Source organism: Gracilinanus agilis, chromosome 1, assembly GCF_016433145.1.
Source record: "Gracilinanus agilis isolate LMUSP501 chromosome 1, AgileGrace, whole genome shotgun sequence".
Classification (NCBI taxonomy): Eukaryota; Metazoa; Chordata; class Mammalia; order Didelphimorphia; family Didelphidae; genus Gracilinanus; species Gracilinanus agilis.
This window is the reverse complement of record NC_058130.1, coordinates 135,792,571-135,812,708: the sequence shown is the minus strand read 5'-3', so window position 1 is coordinate 135,812,708 and position 20,138 is coordinate 135,792,571. Positions and strand designations below refer to the sequence as shown.

At 36.8% G+C, this 20,138-nt stretch overlaps 2 protein-coding genes across 3 annotated transcripts in view; one reads left to right on the top strand and one right to left on the bottom strand.

Moving 5' to 3' along the window:
- The window catches only part of IFT140 (intraflagellar transport 140), a 204,100-nt gene that overhangs the window by 29,391 nt on the left and 154,571 nt on the right, over positions 1-20,138 (bottom strand). The window lies entirely within an intron of this gene.
- Positions 1-20,138, top strand: part of TMEM204 (transmembrane protein 204) — a 62,658-nt gene that overhangs the window by 1,105 nt on the left and 41,415 nt on the right. Inside the window, exon 2 of one of the 2 annotated variants that reach the window (XM_044657437.1) lies at positions 7,658-8,309. In XM_044657437.1, the coding sequence (XP_044513372.1) occupies positions 8,030-8,309 (280 nt within the window). In that variant the 5' untranslated portion in view covers positions 7,658-8,029. Of the gene's footprint in view, positions 1-7,416; positions 8,310-20,138 lie in introns of those variants that run through there. The other variant, XM_044657431.1, reaches the window with a different exon arrangement.

The window sequence follows — 20,138 nt, the reverse complement described above, 5'->3', positions numbered from 1 at the left end:
TTTTAATCTATCTAGTTCTGGTTGATTCCAATCCTTGCCTTAATTGGAGAATTCAAAAGATCAATAATACCTGATAATGACTTACTTTTACAGAACTCTTTATACAACAAAGATTCTCTAAGAGGCAGGTAGGTAAAACAATGCATATAATACTAGACCTGGAAGTCAGGAAGACCTGAGGCCAAATCTAGCCTCAGATGCTCTGTGTGATCCTGGGCAAGTCATTTAACCTCTCTCAGCCCAATTTCATCCTCTGTAAAATGGAGGTAATTAGAGCACCCACCTCCCAGGATTGATGTGAGGATCAATTGAGACAATATTTGTAAATTACTTTGTAAATCTTGAAGCACCATATGAGTGGCAGCTATTATTATTGTTAGGGATATACTATAGGTATTATTATCCCCATTTTGCAGAGTAGTAAACTGAGGCTCAGAGAGATTAAATAACTTGATCATGGTCACAATTCTAATAAGTTTTAGAGGTGGGATTAAAGTCTTTCAAATTTCAAGCCCAGAACTTTATCTAGTAAGACTAAATTCCTCTAGAGAGAATTGGTTCAAGGTGGTTTTTTTTTTTTTTTTATAGTAGTGGAGAGAGAAGATTAGTGATTTAATTGGTACAGGAACTCCTATGTGGGAAACTACATGTACCGGTGAAGATCTTCCATTGTTTTGCCACTTCTAGGCTTAGAGAGTTATTGAGACTCCGAAAGGGTGACTTGTCCAGGGTCACACAGCTGGGATGGGTTAGAGATGGAACTGGAACTCAGATCCTGACAACTATAATGATGGCTCTCCGTTGGCTATACCAAGCCGGCTCAGAAACTTCATGCATTTAAAAATAGTCTAAACATATGACACTCTTCAAAAGACGCTTTTGGTAAGGAATTGCATGCCAGCTTATACTATAGGTTACCCTGGGCAAAGAATTCTGTGCTTTTCAAATTCCATCATTATACAATGGACAGAAAACCAAAACTTGCTTTCCATCTCTATCATCAAGATTATAGATTATAGAGTTAAGTATCTGCAGAGAAATTCTACTGACAATATCAATAAAGAATGGGATATTGAGTCAATTTGTAAAGTCTGGTCATTTAGACTAATCCTTCTTTAGATCATGCCTTCATTGAAGCTTTATGGAACTTCTACACATACTGTTAACATCATTAGGTGATTCGACCGGAAAGATCTCCCTTGTTTTTTTCCCTTGCTTTTCAACTCTTCTACTAATCAAAAATCTTCTGGGTATCTTGTGATAGATATAATAAAAGTGGCAAGTGGTCTTTCTTTCCCCTTACAATTAGGAAAGAAATTTTGTAGTTTTTGCCTTTTCTCTGTCAAAATTTGCCAAAAACTAGAATCTAGGGGATAGGTCATTACTCCCCGCCCTTTCTCTCTCTAACATCTTATGTTAATTTTCTACTCTGGACTGCTTGAGATTCTGATAAAACTTGGCTAGAAGTATTCACAATTATTTATTTAGTGATAAAACCATGTTTATATGATAGGGTTTCCCTTCTGGGTTTTGTTTTGTTTTTTAATCATTTAGTTTGTTTCATATATATTTAAATTTGGAAACTACTCTAAAGAGTGGTCTGCCAATAACTTCAAAGTTAATGGATCATTCTTCCCCACCTATATGTGGTGGATCTCTGAAGTGAGCCAATCTGGGAGCCACTTTAACCTTGAAATTTATAGGAAAACCACTTATATTACCAATAAGACATCATATTATTATCGTGATTATTCTTGCTAATAACAGTAATCATTCAAACTTGATTTCCACCATATGATTTGAAAGATTGTTCTTATTTTTGGAGGGGTTTCTCATCACCAAACGTTTAGAAATATTATATGTACAAATTGTAGAATTCTATAATTCAATAGGCTATCATTTCATACCTCTTTTCTTCCCAAGTCACTTCTTACAGTGTCATCACTGCCTTAATCTCCACATTAATACTTTTCCCTAGGCTGAGAAGGCTTCTTGGAGAAGCCCTGATACTTGGAAAACCTAAAGAAATTAATGTACTAGAAAAAGACTCCCTGGAATAAGGCTGAAACTGAATCACTTAGCTATCTCTTCCCTTGTGAAGTGCTGAAGGAATAAGGGGTAAATTAAGTAGAAGTTGAGGCTTATGATCCCCTCGTTTCAAAATCTGCCATTTAAAATTTAGATCTGCTACAAACACCTAAGCAAGAAAAAGGAAAAGAGCTGAATCCTGAATTGGGGCATATAAACCATCCTATAACATGATTCTGATGTTTCTTATGTTGGCACCCCCAGAGAATAGTCCAGATCTTTCTTCTACCACAAGAAATGACCAGAAAAATCTGTAGGAATTGTAAGATACTAGAAAACCCTAAACTTTTCGCTTGTTGTAGCAGATTCCAAAATGCACTGCATTTTGAGAAGTCAGCAGCCCCTGCCTCCATCCAACTCTGGAGAATTTCCTGTTCTCTGCGCTTTTACTTGGAAACAGAACTTACACAGCTGCACTTCATCAAATCTGAACAGGGAATCTAATAAAAAGCAGATGGGGCAAGAAAGGACTAAGGACCTAAAATGGATGTGGATCTTTCTAAAGGGAATGGATCTTGTGTGGAATAAGTTAATAAGTCACAGAGGCCCTCTCTCCCAAAGCAGAGTATGACTAGAGGACTGACTGTTTAACTGCAATACTGTACATGAATTGTTTCCAAACCTTTTCATTTGTCTTTCCCTTAAAAGCTATTCTCAGGACAATCCAGACTGTTCCAACTGTGCTATTAATATGACTATAAGTATTATAGAAGGAATACTATAGTTGTCTCAGGTTAGCTAAAAAAATGACATCTGTTTTTGTCTTCAGCTTTAACTGTTCAAAAATGAAAAACAATTTGTCCTTTTCCTGTAAGAAAGGAACGTGTCAGGGTGGCTCAGTAGATTGAAATCCAAAAAGTCCTGGATTCAAATCTAATCTTGGATAAGTCCTAGCTGTGTGACCTTGGGCAAGTCACTTAACCTCTGTTGCCTAGCCCATACCACTCTTCTGCCTTGGAACCAAATTTATACCGATTCTAAGACAGAAGGTATGGGTTAAAAAAAGGGAAAGAAGAAAAGGAACATGTATACTTAGAGCTAAGTTTTGTGCTAGTCTTTCAGTTCACATATTTCTATTAAAAATTCTAATTTATTTATGCCCCTAAAAGGGGCTTACCTCACAGATAAGAAAAGGTATCATAGGACTCTTAGCAATTCTCCTTGAACAAGTCTCTTCCTTGTAAAGTGATGCTTTCCTTGTATATCTTAAGTGCATATGGTAACGACAGATGCATTAAGACATGCTGCATAGGAGATATAAGACATGTGAGATAGGAGCCATCTCACACAGCTAGGAAGTATCTGAAGCCACATTTGAACCCAGGTCCTCCCTTGTGTGATAAATAAATTTTCTCTGTTGTAATAAAAGCTAACTATCAATCCCATATTAATTCCTTTCACAGGTAAAATTCAAAATGAAAATGTCTGACTTGTTCAAAATTAAACCCCTAAGGGTCCTTTGCCTACAAAAAAAAAAAAATGAGGGCTGTATTACCTAGCTGTCTCTCTCTCATCTTCTTAAAAAGAACACCAACTAGGGTCAGCTAGGTGGCTCAGTGGATTGAGTGATAGGCCTAGAGAGGCAGGAGACAAGGTTAAATGATTTGCATAGGGTCACACAGGTAATAAGGCCAGATTTGAACTCAGGCTGAGTCTTCCTAACTCCAGGCTTGATAGTCTATCTACCTTGATATCTAGCTACCCCCTTTTGTGTTCTAACAAATAAGGAAACTGAGTCTGAGAAGGTAAGTGCTTTGCCTACGACCACACATGGAAGTGGATCTCCCAGTATCATCTGGAGGTAAATTATACACAATTGCTGAGACACCTTAGCACTAGTGTGGAGATATTCTCAGGTGTGTATGTGTGCTTAATGAATCCAATTTGAATCCAATTTGATTACTTTCATTTCCCAAAGAGAAGACTTGGTTCAAAGCATAATCACTCCTTGTGACTCAAAACCTACTAACCAAATCCTACATTTTCCATTGGGTCCTCCCTTCCTATTCTGATAGAATGCCTGCAGCTCAGTGGAGGCTGACTTCTCTGGTTTTAGAATTTAGGGTAAGTAGAGATGATGTTTTTTATCTATGATATGCAGACTATAGCCCAGAGCTTTTATCATTCAATTCCAGACTTCATACCATTCTATCATTACAATTCTAATCCTCCCCTCAAAGACCTTCTCTCCCCAAATTACTCACTCTAAGGGGATCGATAAGTCTTAGCTGATAGTAATGCAAGCTTACCTTCTGCTAAAGGAGAAGACTTTGGGAATACTTAGTGCCTCTAGGGAAAATTTAGGGTGAGTAAATGTTATGCTCATAACTACGGAAAAAATCTCATCTGTTTCAGGATTGGAATAATTACTTAATCTAAACAGATGACCTTGGGCTGGGTCTTATGGGCACAGACATCAGCAGCCCTACCCCTTTTCCTCACCAGCATTCTTGAGAAACTATAAGAAATGGAAAATGATGGAATGGTACAAGTGCAGGTGCTGCTACTTCCCAGGGAAATTCAGCATATTTACTTTTATTTTTCAAACTTGTATGTGTTTGCTTCCCTTGGAGATTAGTCATACTCAAAGAGTCATTCTCTGCCTTACCCATAGTAAGAAAATTCAATTCTAAATTAAAATCTTGGAACTAATGGTGTTTGAAGACTCCTTGACGTAACTTTCCTGAAACAGGAAATAAGAGAGGTAGAGACTTCAAGGTAATAATGCTGAAACTTTATAAACTTGCTTATCTGCTAAGTTGACTGATAATGACATAGTAGCAAATATCGATGACATACAAAATACTGCTTAGTACAGATTTCATCATTTATTGCAAATCAAATTGACTAAAGTAGTGTTGCAGATGCTCGATGATGTTGCTATATTCTTTTTACATGTGGCTTATAACTAAACTAGCAAATAAGGGAGCTACTAAGAACAAAGTGCATCTAAAAGTCATCTAGGTATTTCACAAAGTTTCTTCAGATATGCTTTGGATAATTGGTACAGTTGGGTTGATTTAGAACTGATTCAATGGCTAGACCCCTAAAATTATTGATTAATGAACTGATGTCACCTAGGAGTGTAGGTCCAGTGATATGCCCTGCCTTTCTGTTCAACATTTTTTATCAATTACTTTGATGAAGGCATAAATGGCATATCAGATTTGTAGATGGCAATGCCTGAAGGAAGAGTGGACACAATGGGTTATAGAATCAAGATCCCAAAAGATATGATCAACAGGTATGAATATTAGGCTGATTTTTAAAACATTACATCTAATATGGACAAATGTAAAGTCCTACACTTGAGTTAAATCATTCAATAAATAAGCATCAAATAGGAGCTTACTAAATGTGCAGTCACGGTGCTGAGGAATAGAGATGCATATACAAAACCAAAACATATTTTGCCCTCAAAAACCTCACATTCAAATGAGAGACAAAACCCCCTACCAGTTTGGGCATAATGCCTGTTATGCATAATGAGTAATGCATAATAAGGCTGGAAAAGTCGGTTGGAGCCAGGTTGTGAAGGGTTTTGAAAGCTACTAAACTTACTAAACAGTAAGTTTATAGTCAGTAAGGAGCCATTGGAATTTATGGAGTACGGAGGTGAAATGATCAGTTCTATGCTTTAGGAAAACCATTTTGGAGGATGGAGAGAGAATTGATTGGAGAGGGGAGAGGATTGAGGTAAGCTGGTAAGAAGGCCAAGTATGAAGCTATTGCAATGGTCCAAGAGAGGTAATGAGGACAAAATTATTATGGTGGCTAGAGTGTAAACAGAGAGGAAAGGTTTGAAATGTCAAACAGGCAGGTCATGAGATAGACCCTGGCTTCAGGAAAGAAAGAAAAAAAGATATATAGAGATATAATGGTATTCCTTATAATGAGGGTCATGATGTTACCAGACTTTATACTTTGAGAGGAAAAGCAGTTTAATGGAAAGAGAATTGGAACTGGGAAGAGAAGTTATAAGATACAGGTTCTGTCCTAATACTATCACAAATTAGTAATCTGATGTTGGGCAACACAATTAACTTCTTGGTGATTCAGCATTTTTATTTGTCAAACAAGATTGCTGAAAGGACCAAATAGACAATGGAAAGCAGGGACATCAACCTCAAGTAGAAACATCCTTGCAGGCTGCATATTCACTTAGAAAATAAAAAATTAACACTATATTGTATTATATTTTTATTTATTTCATTAAGACATTTCCAAATTACATTTTAATCTGGTTCAGTAGCACTGGGAGTTTTGGTGTATACCTCTTAAGTAAAGCATTTCAAAAAGCTGAAAGTACTATATAAAATAAGCAATAACTGTTATTATAAGTTAAAGGGATATTTTTGTTATTTTCATCATTATTATTGTATACTGTTTTCAGTGCTATACTTTGGGTCTATTTAAGTTTTGTTCCAAGGACCATTAATAAAATCCATTCATCTTTATCCACTCACTCACATTCATTCAATTACTGTTTTTCATTCACCACGGAACCCCACATTATTTAAATTGTGGCCATATGGGTAAGTGGTCCACAGAGTAGAAGACCAGGAAAGAGGATGGTTTAGTCTTTTATAAAGCTGATGCAGCATCTTCCTTAGTCACAGTCTAACATTTGGTACACCTGCCTTCAGGAAGTATAAGACTGGGGATGACAATGACATACATAGTCACTTCCCCTTGGCAAGGATATAGTTTTGGCAAGAGTGACAATGCTTATGTGCCACAGTAAGCATCAGTGTGTAGTCATCGCAGTGGCAGTCTATGTGATGGAGGGATGATTTATAAGGCTAGAAGTGATGGCAAATAGGGTACTGGGTCTACACCGATTCTCCTGCCTTCTTAAGATGTCTTGTTGCTATGCTCATGGCTCTAGGAGTCCCATTGCTCAATGAAGACATGTCAACACATGTCTTTGGTACCACTTCAGTGACTGGGGACTAGATTAATAGGTTTCAAGAGAAAATGAATCAGGCTGTTTTGTTCCATAACATCTTGGGCCTTTCCTTTTTGGAAAGGAAGGTGTGGAGAGGGATCAGTGAAAGGAGGTGGGTTTGGGAGTAAGACTTTAGAAGTCTCCCCAGTCTTTTCCTTTCAGGAAACACATCCTGTTAGTGTCTGGCTGCTGTGGCAGTGCCTCAGTTTGTTGCAATTGGCTACGCCCTCTAGCTCACCAAAAACAGCCTCAAAAACAACCATTTCCTTTTTGCTGAAAGACAGGGGGAAAAGACCATACACACACTTCCCTGCAGCCGAATCCCTACTTTTCAGTATCTGCTCCTGGCTGCTGGGACACTGGGCAAGGAGCCCGGGCAGGGAGAGCTTTAGCCACTCAAAGCCCATGTCCTTTCTTCATTGCACTCCTGCTCTGGGGTGTGTGCTGTAACCACTACCAGTTTTATTTACTAGGCTAAAGTGGGTTGGGGTCGTGTAGGATTGGAAAGGAGATCTCCAAACGGCTCTTTTGCCTCTAAAAGGATTCTCTATTTCCTATATTGGCTGCACTGGGGAAGACAGAGACATTTGGCTAACATATTGGATACTCTTTTCCCCCCAGGAAGATCACAAGCTCAAGATTCTGGATCCATTGTGGGGGCACATTGGTCTTCAAGGGATGGGACTTTCTGCAGCCTGGTTCTGCACAGGACTGGCATTACTCAAAGTGCAGGCAGGCGGATAAGGTCGCGTCACCAGGACGGTGCTTCACCTTGGATGTCTTCTATGGAATATTCCCATCTACCTCAGAATGTGCTAATTTGCCTTGTTGGAGTTGACTTGGAAGCTGACTTTGAGAATGAACGGTGATGTTCTCTAGCCACCCCTAACACTATTCAGTGGCTCCTTCATTTCCAGTTCTTCTTCAATGTGCCACAGCTGGCTGAGCCCTTGGATCTTCTACAAATAGACTGACAGTAACTGACAGTCAGATATGACTGTCCAGAAACTGGTGGCCACAGCTGTATTAGTGGCCCTAGTCTCACTAATTCTCAATAATGCAGCAGCCTTTACTCCCAACTGGGTGTACCAGACCCTGGAGGATGGGCGCAAACGAAGTGTGGGACTCTGGAAGATATGCTGGCTGGCAGATAAGGGAAAAGGAGGGGCAGGCAGTGGAACCCGTAATGGGCAAGGAGAAGATCGAGAGTGTGAAGCTTTGAGCTGGGGGTCAGATTCAGCAGGATTCCAGGAATCACGAAGTACTGTCAAATGTAAGTCTTCTGTTCACTTTTCTAGTCCCCTCCCCCCCCCCCCCAATGGAATAGTGTAGTCTGTGCGTAGGTGGCCCAAGTGAAATGCTTAGCTGTCAGTGCAGCCACTGGCCATCAGGTAGTGCACTTGTGTAAAAATATCTATCACAGAATAAGCCTGATGAATCTACACACAGCAAGGGGAAGTACTTCACTCATTTGGAGGAAACTCACCCAAATATTAAAACCATTAGTAGAGAAATCTAACTCTTCCGGCCCAATCCACTCTACATTTTTTTCATCTACAAAATATTTTCTGCAAGTAATAAAGTTGAAAATAATAATAAAAAAGAGTTTAGGGTTTGTTCGGCTTTTTTTCTTCTTCTGGTTGGTAGCATTAGTTTTGGAATAAAAACATACAATGTCCTAAAGACAGAGCCAGAAAAAACCCTCCTTTTTAATGGAAAGGTCAGAAGTTGAATAAATAATATTTCAATATTTTAATATTGTGCAAGTAAGAATAAAAATAGTATATTTCAAAAAGATTTAATTCATTTATTTTCCTAGGCTTGAAGGATCTCTATAGAACATGTGAGACACAAGAGAGAGAAAAAAGTCAGTGAGGACTGAATTTTGGAGTCAAGTGGCAAAATAAGACCAAGATGCTATGAATAACTGATAAAGAGGTCACACACAAATTAGAGAATCAAGACTTGTCTGAAGTCCAGAGAGCAAGACTCTTAAGTTTGTTCCTTAATAATTGATATTTGCTATGGACTATTAGGCAAATTACTTTTCTAAAGTTTTTTAACCACTCTGAAAAGTTAAGATGATTCATTAGGATTTAAAAATATGTGAAGTATTTTGAACTACTAGGAAGTGCCACATAAGTTTTTTAATTAGTTTTAATTTTATTAAAAAGTCTCTTCCAAAGTTACCATTCTGTAGAATTTACAGATGCAGTGAGTATGATTCATTTAGAAAAAGGTTTGACTAAATATCTATATCTCAGAAATCTTTAAAAATCAATTTAAAAAACCCCTTACCTTCCATATTAGAATCAATACTGCATATTGTTTCTAAGACGGAAGAGTGGTAAGGATGAGGCAATAGGGGTTAAGTGACTTGCCCAGGGTCACACAGCTAGAAAGTGTCTAAGTCCAGATTTGAACCTAGGACCTCCCATCTCTAGGCCTATAAAAATCAATTTTTAAAAAATATTGAGTTGAAATTTTTGTTTCAGATTTTTTCCATTTATCTGATGATATACACATATACTGTAAAAAGGAAATGTTTTTATTTAGTGACTTTATAACATGTCCTTAGACCTTTTCCCAAAAATGTCCTTAAATAATATAAATGTTTTTTTTAAGGCTATAAGTCACTCAAGAGACTATTATAATTTAAAGTTACCATCTTCTTTCTGCTCTTCTAGGCATCAGTTAACTTTTGGTTTCAGGGCTTTTTTTTTTTATCAATTGCATCTTTTTTTTTTTTTTTTAATTTTATGAGGCACTGCGAAACTTAAAAGTCCTCTGTTAAGTTTTCCATTTTGGGGGAGGTGGTTAATTTAGGTTGTCTTGACATCCTATGGAAATTACAAATAAAAATTCTTTTGAAAACAATATAAGTAGAGAGCAAATTATTTCTATAAATCAGAAAACTATACAGACTTTAAAATCCTACACAGCACATAAGCAGGATGTTCCATCTGTTCTCTGCTATTATTTAATTTTCATGTGTTCCTTTTTTCCCCCAACTAGATCGCAAACTCTTCGTTATATAGTGATTATATATGATGTTATGAATATAAATGCCCAATAATTTTTGTCAAATTATCAAATAAGGTTTAAAGAAAATGTCAATGATTAACTTCAGATGAATGAAATTTTCAAATAGGATGAATTTTTAAGGATGTATATATTTAACAGATAATTTTCTTCTGGAAAGTTCATATTAGGATGGAGGCTTTCATGAAATGTGGAGATTTATTGTTGTTTGAACTAATTATAGAAATAATAAGAAATTAGCATTCAGGAACATCACAAATTCTAATTGGTTTTGAGTTTTAGAAGTTTATATTTCTAAGGATTCAGCAGTCTAGGAGCAGTGATTGATTTGACTCTTTTTTTTGTTTATCAGATGCAAAAACAACCATAACCCCCCTCCACATATATAAAAAGTAATATTAAATTCACAATAACTCTGACTTATGGTTAATATCGATCTTCTCACATATCTCCCACTATAAACAGAAAATGAATTGGTAATCACTTGGTGACATCAGAGATCATTATGAACCAGATCCCAGGATAATAAATTTGGAGATGGAAGACCCCTGAAAAGTCACCTAGTCCTCCCTCATGTTATAGATAATGAAAATGAGGTTCAAAGACATGAACTGACTTGTCCAAGCTGGGATTCAAATTCAAGTTTTGTTCCTAAAAGTTCAGCATTCTTTCTACTGCACCACACTGATGTATTTCACTTCACTTCCTTTCAGAATAACTAAACTATTAGATCAAAGGAACGTTATAAATAGAATATATCTAGAATTCAACAAGGCATTTGATGACATTTCTCATGATATCCTTGTGGATAAGAAGAGTATAGTTAGGTGGATTCAGAACTATTCAGAACTAGGTGGTTGAATGGCTAGATATTAAGAATGGTGATTAACACATTGATCAACTTGGAGAGAGGACTCTCTCTAGTAGAGTCCCAAAGGATTTTGTTCTTTTCAATAACTTGGATTAATTAAGGCATGGATATAGCAAATTTGCAACTGAGAAATGGTGGGCAGCATAGCTAATGTGCTATATGACAAAATTTAGAGATTCAAAAAATTTCAACAGGCTGGAATGATGAATTGAATGACAAAGGATAGAATTTTATAGTGCAAAAATACAGAACAGGAGCTGTACTGGAAGAAGGTAACTTGGAAATTTTATTTTCCTGGAAGTTCAATATAAGTCAATGCTCAATGATTACTGCTCTCACTCACCCTCAAATAGTACAACATACAAATAAAAAAAAAACAACATTACATTAGCATTCATAAACATAAGCCAATGTTCGGAATAAGAGAAGTAATAGTTCTACTCTCCTCCACCTCTATCTGAAGTTAACAATGTTCCCCTCTGCGTCCCACATTTGAAGAGGACATCAAGGAGCTGGAAGTTCATAGGATCTTAGATGTTCTTTCCCTTTGGGGATCATAGAGAGACCTTAGAGGCAATCTAGCTCTGTATCATCATTTTATACATGAGGATATCGAGGCCCAGAAGGTTTAGGTGATTTGTTCAAGATCACACAGGCAGTACAGGTTGTATTAGGCAGTTTAAAAATGTTCAAAGGAAAGCAACCAAGATGATTAGGGTGCAACAAAACAATATCATACTGTTCTCCAGTCCTACATCATCAATTGTTGCTGGACATCTCCACCCGAATATTCAACATATCTAAAGAGAACTTGCTTTTTCCCCAAAATCCACCCCTCTTTATCACTTCTCTTTTTCTGTTGAAGGCACTACCATCCCCCCAGTCACCTGGTTTATAACCTTGGAGTCATTTTCAAATATTCCCTCTCTTTTTCCCCAACCAATCAGTTGCTAAGTCTCATCAATTTTATCTTTATAACATCTCTTGCATCTGTCCTCTTCTCTCAAGACAGAAATCATCCTATTTCAGGTCCCTGCCACCCCTCAACTAGATTGTTGCAATGCCCTTCCAAATGATCTCCCTGCTTCAATTCTCTATGCTCCAAAGACCAGCCAGGCTGATGGTCTTGAAGAACAGGTCTTAACTTACCACAGTCTTCCTCTACTCAAAAAGCTTCAGCAGCTTCCTATTGCCGTGAGACTGGAATACAGACTCTCCTATGTTTGGCATTTAAAGCCCTTCACGATCTAGTTCCAATCTATCATTCAAGGCTTATTCCTATTATCCCCACTTCCTATTCAATGTTCTTACTGCAAAGGCCTGCACAGGACTATACATCTTTTGCCTCCATCCCTTTTACAAAGGCTCTCCTGTGTCTGCAATGCTCTCTACCTCTTCATTACCATCTCCTGAGATCCTAAGATCCTCTGAAGCCTCAGCTCATGCCACCTGCTCCACAAGGTCCTTCTCTGAATCCTTCAATTTGCTGGCATTCCTGATATCCTTCCTAGAAAGACTTTAAAGTGATTTTTCATATATTTATGCTTGCTCTGCATGTTTCCATGGGTGCTAATAGGACCAATGTCACAGGGGTATAGTCTGTTAATAAAATGAGAATTTGAAAACAAGTAGAGCTATGTGAAATTAGAAATTTGTCTTAGGAAGTTGTGAGTTCCTATGGCTGTACTTTTTCTAATAGAGGTTAGATGACCTCTAAAATTTCTTTTAATTTTATCACACCATTTCAGGACTGCTCCACTTTAATCTTTCCCAGCAAGAACACAGGGGGAAGAGTTCTGCTAGGGCAGAGACAGAAACTACTAGAATGTAATTAAAACAAAAGCTACATATTTCTATCTATATTTGATCCTGGAGAAAATGTGGCCAATTTTAAAGTTAGAAATACAGTGCACAGGAATTTCAGCATACAAAGCTCACATTAACAGAGATGAGAGAAAAGGGGAAAAAAAAGAGAGTGACTGTCAAAATATTGGATTGAATCCAGGAATCAAGTCTAGAGAAAGGAAGCAATGTGGCACAGTAGAAAGAGTGTCATATTTAGAGTCATAAGACCTTAGTTTAAAAATGTTGGCTTTGCTACTTACTGTGTAACTTTGGGCATGTTATTTAACCTTTTTAGGCCCTCAGTTTCCTCACCTGTAAAATGAGGTCTCTACAGACTGTTCCAGTTCTAAATCTGTAACCCTATAGGTTATGAAATAGGAAAAGCAAGAAGAATGTTGAGCAAAGACTATATGAACTGGTCCAATTTTAGTTCTATATCCAAATTGGCTTACTTGGGGGAATCATCCACTGGCTAGTTTTTATCTTGTGGCTAAAAGCAATTTAAAGACAAAGTAAGGAGCATTCATTTGTGGGAAGAAGGTTCAGCAGAATGTAGTACGGATTCATGAAATAAGAAGAAATGCCCTGGATTTGGCAGTCAATCAAGCCGTACTGTGAACTAACCCCAGAAGACCTGGGTTTGACTCTTATCAGAGACCATAGAAAGTCACTTAACCTAAGTTAAACCTCAGTTTCCACATTTGTAAAATGACGATAATACTAGTAGTACTTAGATGTGAAGACATAATTCTATAATCTCTAAAGTGCTATGTATTTTGAAGGTGACAAAGCAGAGTTATAAAGCTAATTAATTACAGACTAATTAATTACCTTATTAAAGAATTCACTACAAGATTATATTAACTTGAGATGTCCCCTGTTCCATAGAAAATATTAGTTAAGCAGAATGCTGTGTATTATTATGGCCAAGTTCTGCCCCAGAAAAGAATAGAGAAACTGGACTTTCCCTCCCTCCCTTCCATGCAGAAGGGAGGGTCTCTGGAGATGGAATAATGATATCCTTTCAGATATAGCTGTTGTCTTGGCTTATCTTACTGAGTTACTTTTTTTGGTCTTTTTCAATCTCTATTACAAGGGTTAACATGGGTGGAAGAAGGGGGAGCTATAAATGGAAGTGAATATAATATAAAAACAAAAAATATAAATATAAATAAGATTTAAATTATTTACATTTAACTTTAGAACACTATTTTTTAAAAGCCAGTACAACTGTATTAGTCTGTAAGAAAAGTCAGTTACTTACTGTCATGTTGCAAATAGCACACAACCTACTTGCTTGTACCTGCATTATCATTCATATAATATTAAGATTCTTATGAGATGGATTTTAAAAAATCATTTTACCAGTACATTTCCCTATACACAAGTATCTCCTGTGGCACAGTTTCAGCATAGCTCTCTTTCATATTCAAAAGGCAAAACAAAAATTCAGAGTTATACTGAATATTCCCTCTTCTAAAGCCCAACTTGTATTAATTTCTAACTCCTCCTTCTGATTTGTTTTTTATTTTAAATTGTTTCAGGGAGGCTTGGCTTCCATAACTGGAGTCCTACCCTACTTATGGACCTAGATTTCTCCAACTTGAACCTTCTCTTATAGTTAGATCAGTCTTTATTGTCCCATATGGTGAGACATTTATTAATCACAGATTTAAGTTAATTATTTTGTCTATGCATTACACAAACTGATGCCTCAGTAGGAAAAGTTCTCTCCTCCTTCAATTAAAGCCTATCCAATTCTATACATTCTGTAAGCTTCAGCTCACACACAATCACATCCAAGAGAATTTCTCAATTACCTCTGATCCCCAGATATCGCAGCCTTCTGGGAACTTCCATTGTATCTGATGTCTTCACATCACTTAGACTTGATTACAAAAGTGATAAGTCATAATGAAGATCTATGTGACATATTTGTACTTTAGATTTTTTTTTTTAAGCTGGGAGATTATAGTCAGAATGTATTTATTTTAGGCATGTTCTAGCAATTTTCTAATAAGGAAATTTTAGAACCTTTGCTATTTCCAGTCACCACCTAAGATAACCACCAAAAAATCGAGGTGGTATTTGACTTTCTACCATATTTACTTCCAACCAGTGTTTGCCTCTACTTTCATTTCATGCATTCTGTATTCTGATTCTTTTTGCCTTTTCTGTTTTCTCTCTTGGCTTTCTTTTTTCTTTGCCTATGTCTTCTTCAGTCCACCAGAGGGACTCAGTGCTCCTCATGGGTACTAGTTTAAGTATTATCTTTTTTAAAAAATAGTCTAAAGAAATTTTATTGTTTTTCAATCAATGAAAAGCCGCTTTCTCTCCCTCTCCATTGAAAAAGAAAAAAAAAACCTCTCATAGGCACTACTTAGCTATAAGTAAAGGAACTTAGGGATAAAGAACTAGTTGTCATCTATATTGAATCAAGGAAAATAAGGATGCTGAAAAACTTTATTTACTTATTTGTTTGTTTTTAAGTCCTTACCTTCTGTCTTAGAATCAATACTGTGTATTGGTTCCAAGGCAGAAGAGAGGTAAGGGCTAGGCAATGGGGGCTAAGTGACTTGCCCAGGATCACACAGCTAAGAACGGCCTGAGGCCAGATTTGAATCTAGGACTTCCTATCTCTAGGCCTGCCACTCAATCTACTGAGCCACCCAGCTTTCCCCTGATGAAAGACTTTAAAAAGAGAATGAAGAAATAAATTTGATTAGCTAACTAATGTGAGTTGTTACTATTCTAAATAACTGGCGTGAAAAACTCATATCCAAATTCAAGGAATTCAATTCAATATTAATCATCTTTCACATACCAGGTTTTGTGCTAAGTGGTGAGTGAAAGATGAAAGATTATACAATTTCCACTCTTTAAGTACTTACAGACTACTAGGAATGATGAAACATATACCCACATGAGTATAACACAGGGTATAGTGAGATGAGGTAAAGGAGAAATCCAGGTAAAATGCACCAAGGAAACTAAAGGAGGGAATAGACACTTTCAGCTGAATACATAAAAGGAGGATGTTGTGCCTTGGCTGAGTTTCAAAGAAAGAAAAGGATTTCAAGAGGCAGAAATGAAGGGATGTAGGGAGGAGAGCGATTCAAGCTGGTGTTCGGTTTGGCCAGAATACAAAGAGCTTTTTCAGGGAAATAAACCTGGAAAGATAGGCTTCAAGTAGGAAACAGAGGAGCCAGACTGTGGAAAGCTTTAGATGCCAAGTTATAGAGTTTGTGTTTTACCTTACAGGCCTTAGAGAGTCACCTAAAGAAAAGAATTGAGTAGAGTGCTGACCTTCTGAAAGAGGTACAAGGCCTTGCTCTCAGAAGAAAGAATGGTCATTTGCTGCAATCTTATTTTAATCACAGATAATCTGTTCTTAACATCAGCCTAGTTATATCTTTTTAGAACTTTTTTGTCATAGTAGGTCAACCTTGGTATAATCAGATGAATAATTTAAATAGCACAAAATGGAATCTTATCCAAATAGCACATGAAAAAGGGCTAATATGCCAATAAGGGATATTCCTGTATAAGTTGATAACATTTAAGATATTCACTGAAAGAGATCAGATCTAGTTGAGGGGAAATCAATTCAGGCAACACTTATTAAGCATCTACTGTGTGCCACTTTGTGACAAGACACCAACTCTGCTTGTTCAGAGCCTGGCCAGATGAAGCTGCCAATAGTCACTAACCCCAGGCCAGGGCAAGTTCTTGATCGCAGTAATCAGTGCAGTAGCTATGTCTTGGAAACTGGCTTTGGGGGGGGGGGGTCTGTAACAGTGTGTTGAGAGTAGAGCATGTGGCAAAGATAGCATGGGCAGAGCCTTAATGTGATTTGAGTGAATGCATTGATGCAGAGAAGAGTGGTATGAGTTAAAAGGTGAGATCACAGCATGCTGCGAATGAACAAGGCTCTGTTTATTGTGGATCTCTAGCAGGGTGAAGGCATGTTTAAGTATGAATCCCCAGCAGTTTGGTGTGTGTGCTCAGTATATATACTGAGATGGTTGAGTTTGCCCCTAAGAAGAACTTTGATTTAGGAAGCAAGTGGAGGGCAAAAATTAAAGGAGAGTAGATGTCGTCTTTGGCAAAATTGAGTCTAGTACATGAAGGATCCCAGTGCCCTTTCCACAGAGCAATTCCAGTTCTGGGGACAATGATGAAAGAGTTTGGTCAGGTGTAGAGAGTGCTAAGACCACAGTTGCTTCCGCATAAGACATGCCCCCAGGGGTGGGGATGGAGGGACACAAGCAAACCTATAAAGTTAGAGTATGAGTAGTCTGACAGACTGACCATATAGAGCTTATAATCCAGTAAGTGAATCCAGGAGGCACATACTAAATGCCTAACTTGAGAAAAGCACTTAGATAGGGTGTTCCAAGCACCAGGGAAAGAATGAACAAAAGTGAAGAAAGCCTTTACATGGATAGCATGACATCTAGTCTGGCATATAGAATGGATAGAGACAACTGGGGCAGGAAAGTGAGTGCAGGGTGGGTGATCCAACAATGCCCATTTCTTTTAAATGTTACATGTTTTAACTTCTAACATTACATAGATTTTCAGATTTTCACCAAATATTCACACTTTTGATTAAGTAACCTGAAGTATGATGAAATATACTGGCCATTTGCCAATATTCATATCAAAGTTCTAGTTTCCTATGGGAAAAAAAGTATATCACAACCAGTTTCATTAAAAACTAACATGTTTTAAAATGAACAAAATATATCCTGAAGCCAGAAAAACAATCTCCCTTCTGAGGGATGAGTATAAAGAAAAATGAGGCCCATTAGGTAGATCACATAAAAATATTCTTGGCCTCAAAAAGACCTCTGAGAAAGATTTCAGGTAAATGGTGATTTTTAAAACAATAAGTGCTACAAATTTTCTTTGTGAAATAACCTTTTTCTTACTCTGTAAGAAAATTATATCTATGTTGCATGATTCAGATTCTTAATGAACTGGAAGAAGCCTTTTAATTAATTATAATTTCATTAATTCAAAGCTTGCTTATGATTCAAATCTTTCTCTCCTCAAAACAATGACAAAGTAGGAAATGATTAAAGCTGAATCCATTCACATATCCCAGACATTCTTAGACAAAAAGATAATAAACATCTAGCTGGAGACAGCCTGGGCATCCTTCTCCAGTGTGAGAGAGAATGCAGGAAGCTAGGACTTATATTCCATGATGCAGGAAAAGGGCAAGAGGGGAAGTAGTTCAGAAAGTCAATACAGGAGGGAACTAGCTGTGATGCACATGAATGAGAAAGCTGCCTGTAGTCTTTTGGCCACTTCCTATCCCGAGTTCTCAGTAACAAAGCAGAACAAAACCAAAGTACAATTTACTGAATATTTTCAAAGAGTGAAACCTGGATCCACTAAACAATATGCGATCTGCTGAACATATTCTACTATCACCTAAATACTGTCATTGGCATAAAATATCAAAAGGTTAAGTCTCTAGTGAGGTTCTAGAAAGAAATATTAGAAGATGAAGGTACAAGGAGAATTTGAACTACTGGGTAGTAAATATGAAGATGATCTGTGACAACTCACCCGAGTTTTTGTTTTTAAAGACCAAACTGAAAAGATTGCATATATCCAAGGAATGGTCAGCTCCTCAATATACACAAGATAGATAATGTTGTTGTTGTTTTTTAAACTATAACCATGTAGAAGTTTATTTCAGAAAGGACTAGCTTGGTATCCTAGGATGAAGTATAGGCAGACTGAATATGGGTGATAAGCTACTTAGATGGATAATTAGCCTTGCTTATATAAAACAGTATACTAAAAGACAGTAACAACATCCAAAAAACCCTAATTCCATAGCTTCATTATGGATAGAACCTGAAGAATAGGTAAGATTTTGGCAGAGATGAAGGGGAAGTCATTCCAAGTGGAAGGAATGGTGTTAGCAAAAATATTAAGGTGGGAATAAATAATAAAAAGTATATAAATTTCTAGATGAGTAGTTCAGTTTGACTAGAATGTAAAGTAAACATAGAGGAGCAATGAGGAATAAGACTGGACAGATAGACTTTAGGGCCATATTATAGAAGTCCCTACTGGTCAGATTAAAGACTTTGGATCTTTTCCTATAGACAGTAGGGAGTAATGGAAGGTTTTTGGAGCAGAAGGTGATCTGAGCAAAGCATTAGGAAAATTAATCTGTCAATATTGGTGAGGAAAATTCATTCATTCAATAACCATTTATTAAATGCTCACTTAAGCCAGACACTGATAGGTGCAGGAAATACAAAGATGAAAGTCCTTGCCCTGAGGGAATGTATAATCTTAACTGAAAGAGACTATGTAATTACATATATATGAAATACACAAATACACCTACTAAATAAAATTGTTCCCAGGACATTGTTGGTGGAACTGAATTGATCCAAATGCTCTGTAAAATATTTTTGCAGATGATATGAAAGTATACTTAGAGAACCCTGGAGAATCAATTTAAAAACTAGCCAGAACATTTAACAACTTTAGCAAAATTGCAGGATGTAAAATAAACTTATATAAATCATTAACATCTCTGAGTATTACCAAACAAAACCCAGTAGGAAGAGATAAAGATATACCATTTAAAACAACTGAAGACAGTATAAAATACTTGGGGATCTATCTGCCAAGACAAACTCAGGAACTATATGTACACAATTAAAAAACACGTTTCACATACAGATCTAAATAACTGGAGAAATATTAATTGCTCATGGGAAGGCTGAGTCAACATAATAAAAGACAATACTACCTAAAATAATTTACTTATTCAGTGTCATGCTAATCAAACTACTAAAGGATTATTTTATAAAGCTAGAAAAATAATAAAATTCACCTGGAGGAATAAAAGTGAATCAATGAAAAATAAAGGGAAAGAAGCCTAGAAGTACCAGATCTCAAACTCTACTACAAAGCTGTAATCCTCAAAACAATTTGATACTGGGTAAAAAATAGCAAGGCTGATGATCACTGAAACAGATTAAGTACACAATAGATAGAAGCAAATGAGCTTTGTTTGTGTTTGATAAATCTAAAGTTCCAAGCTATTGGGACAAGAATTCACTATTTGAATCAAGCCATCTCCTAAATCGATAAATGGCCAAGGGACATGAATAGGCAATTTTCAGATAAAGAAATCAAAACTATCAATAAGCACATGAGAAAGTGTTCTAAATCTCTAATAATTAGAGAAATGCAATTCAAAACAACTCTGAGGTATCGCCTCTCACCTAGCAGATTGTCTAAAATGACAACAAGGAAGAGTAATGAATGCTGGAGGGGATGTGGCAAAATTGGGACATTAATGCA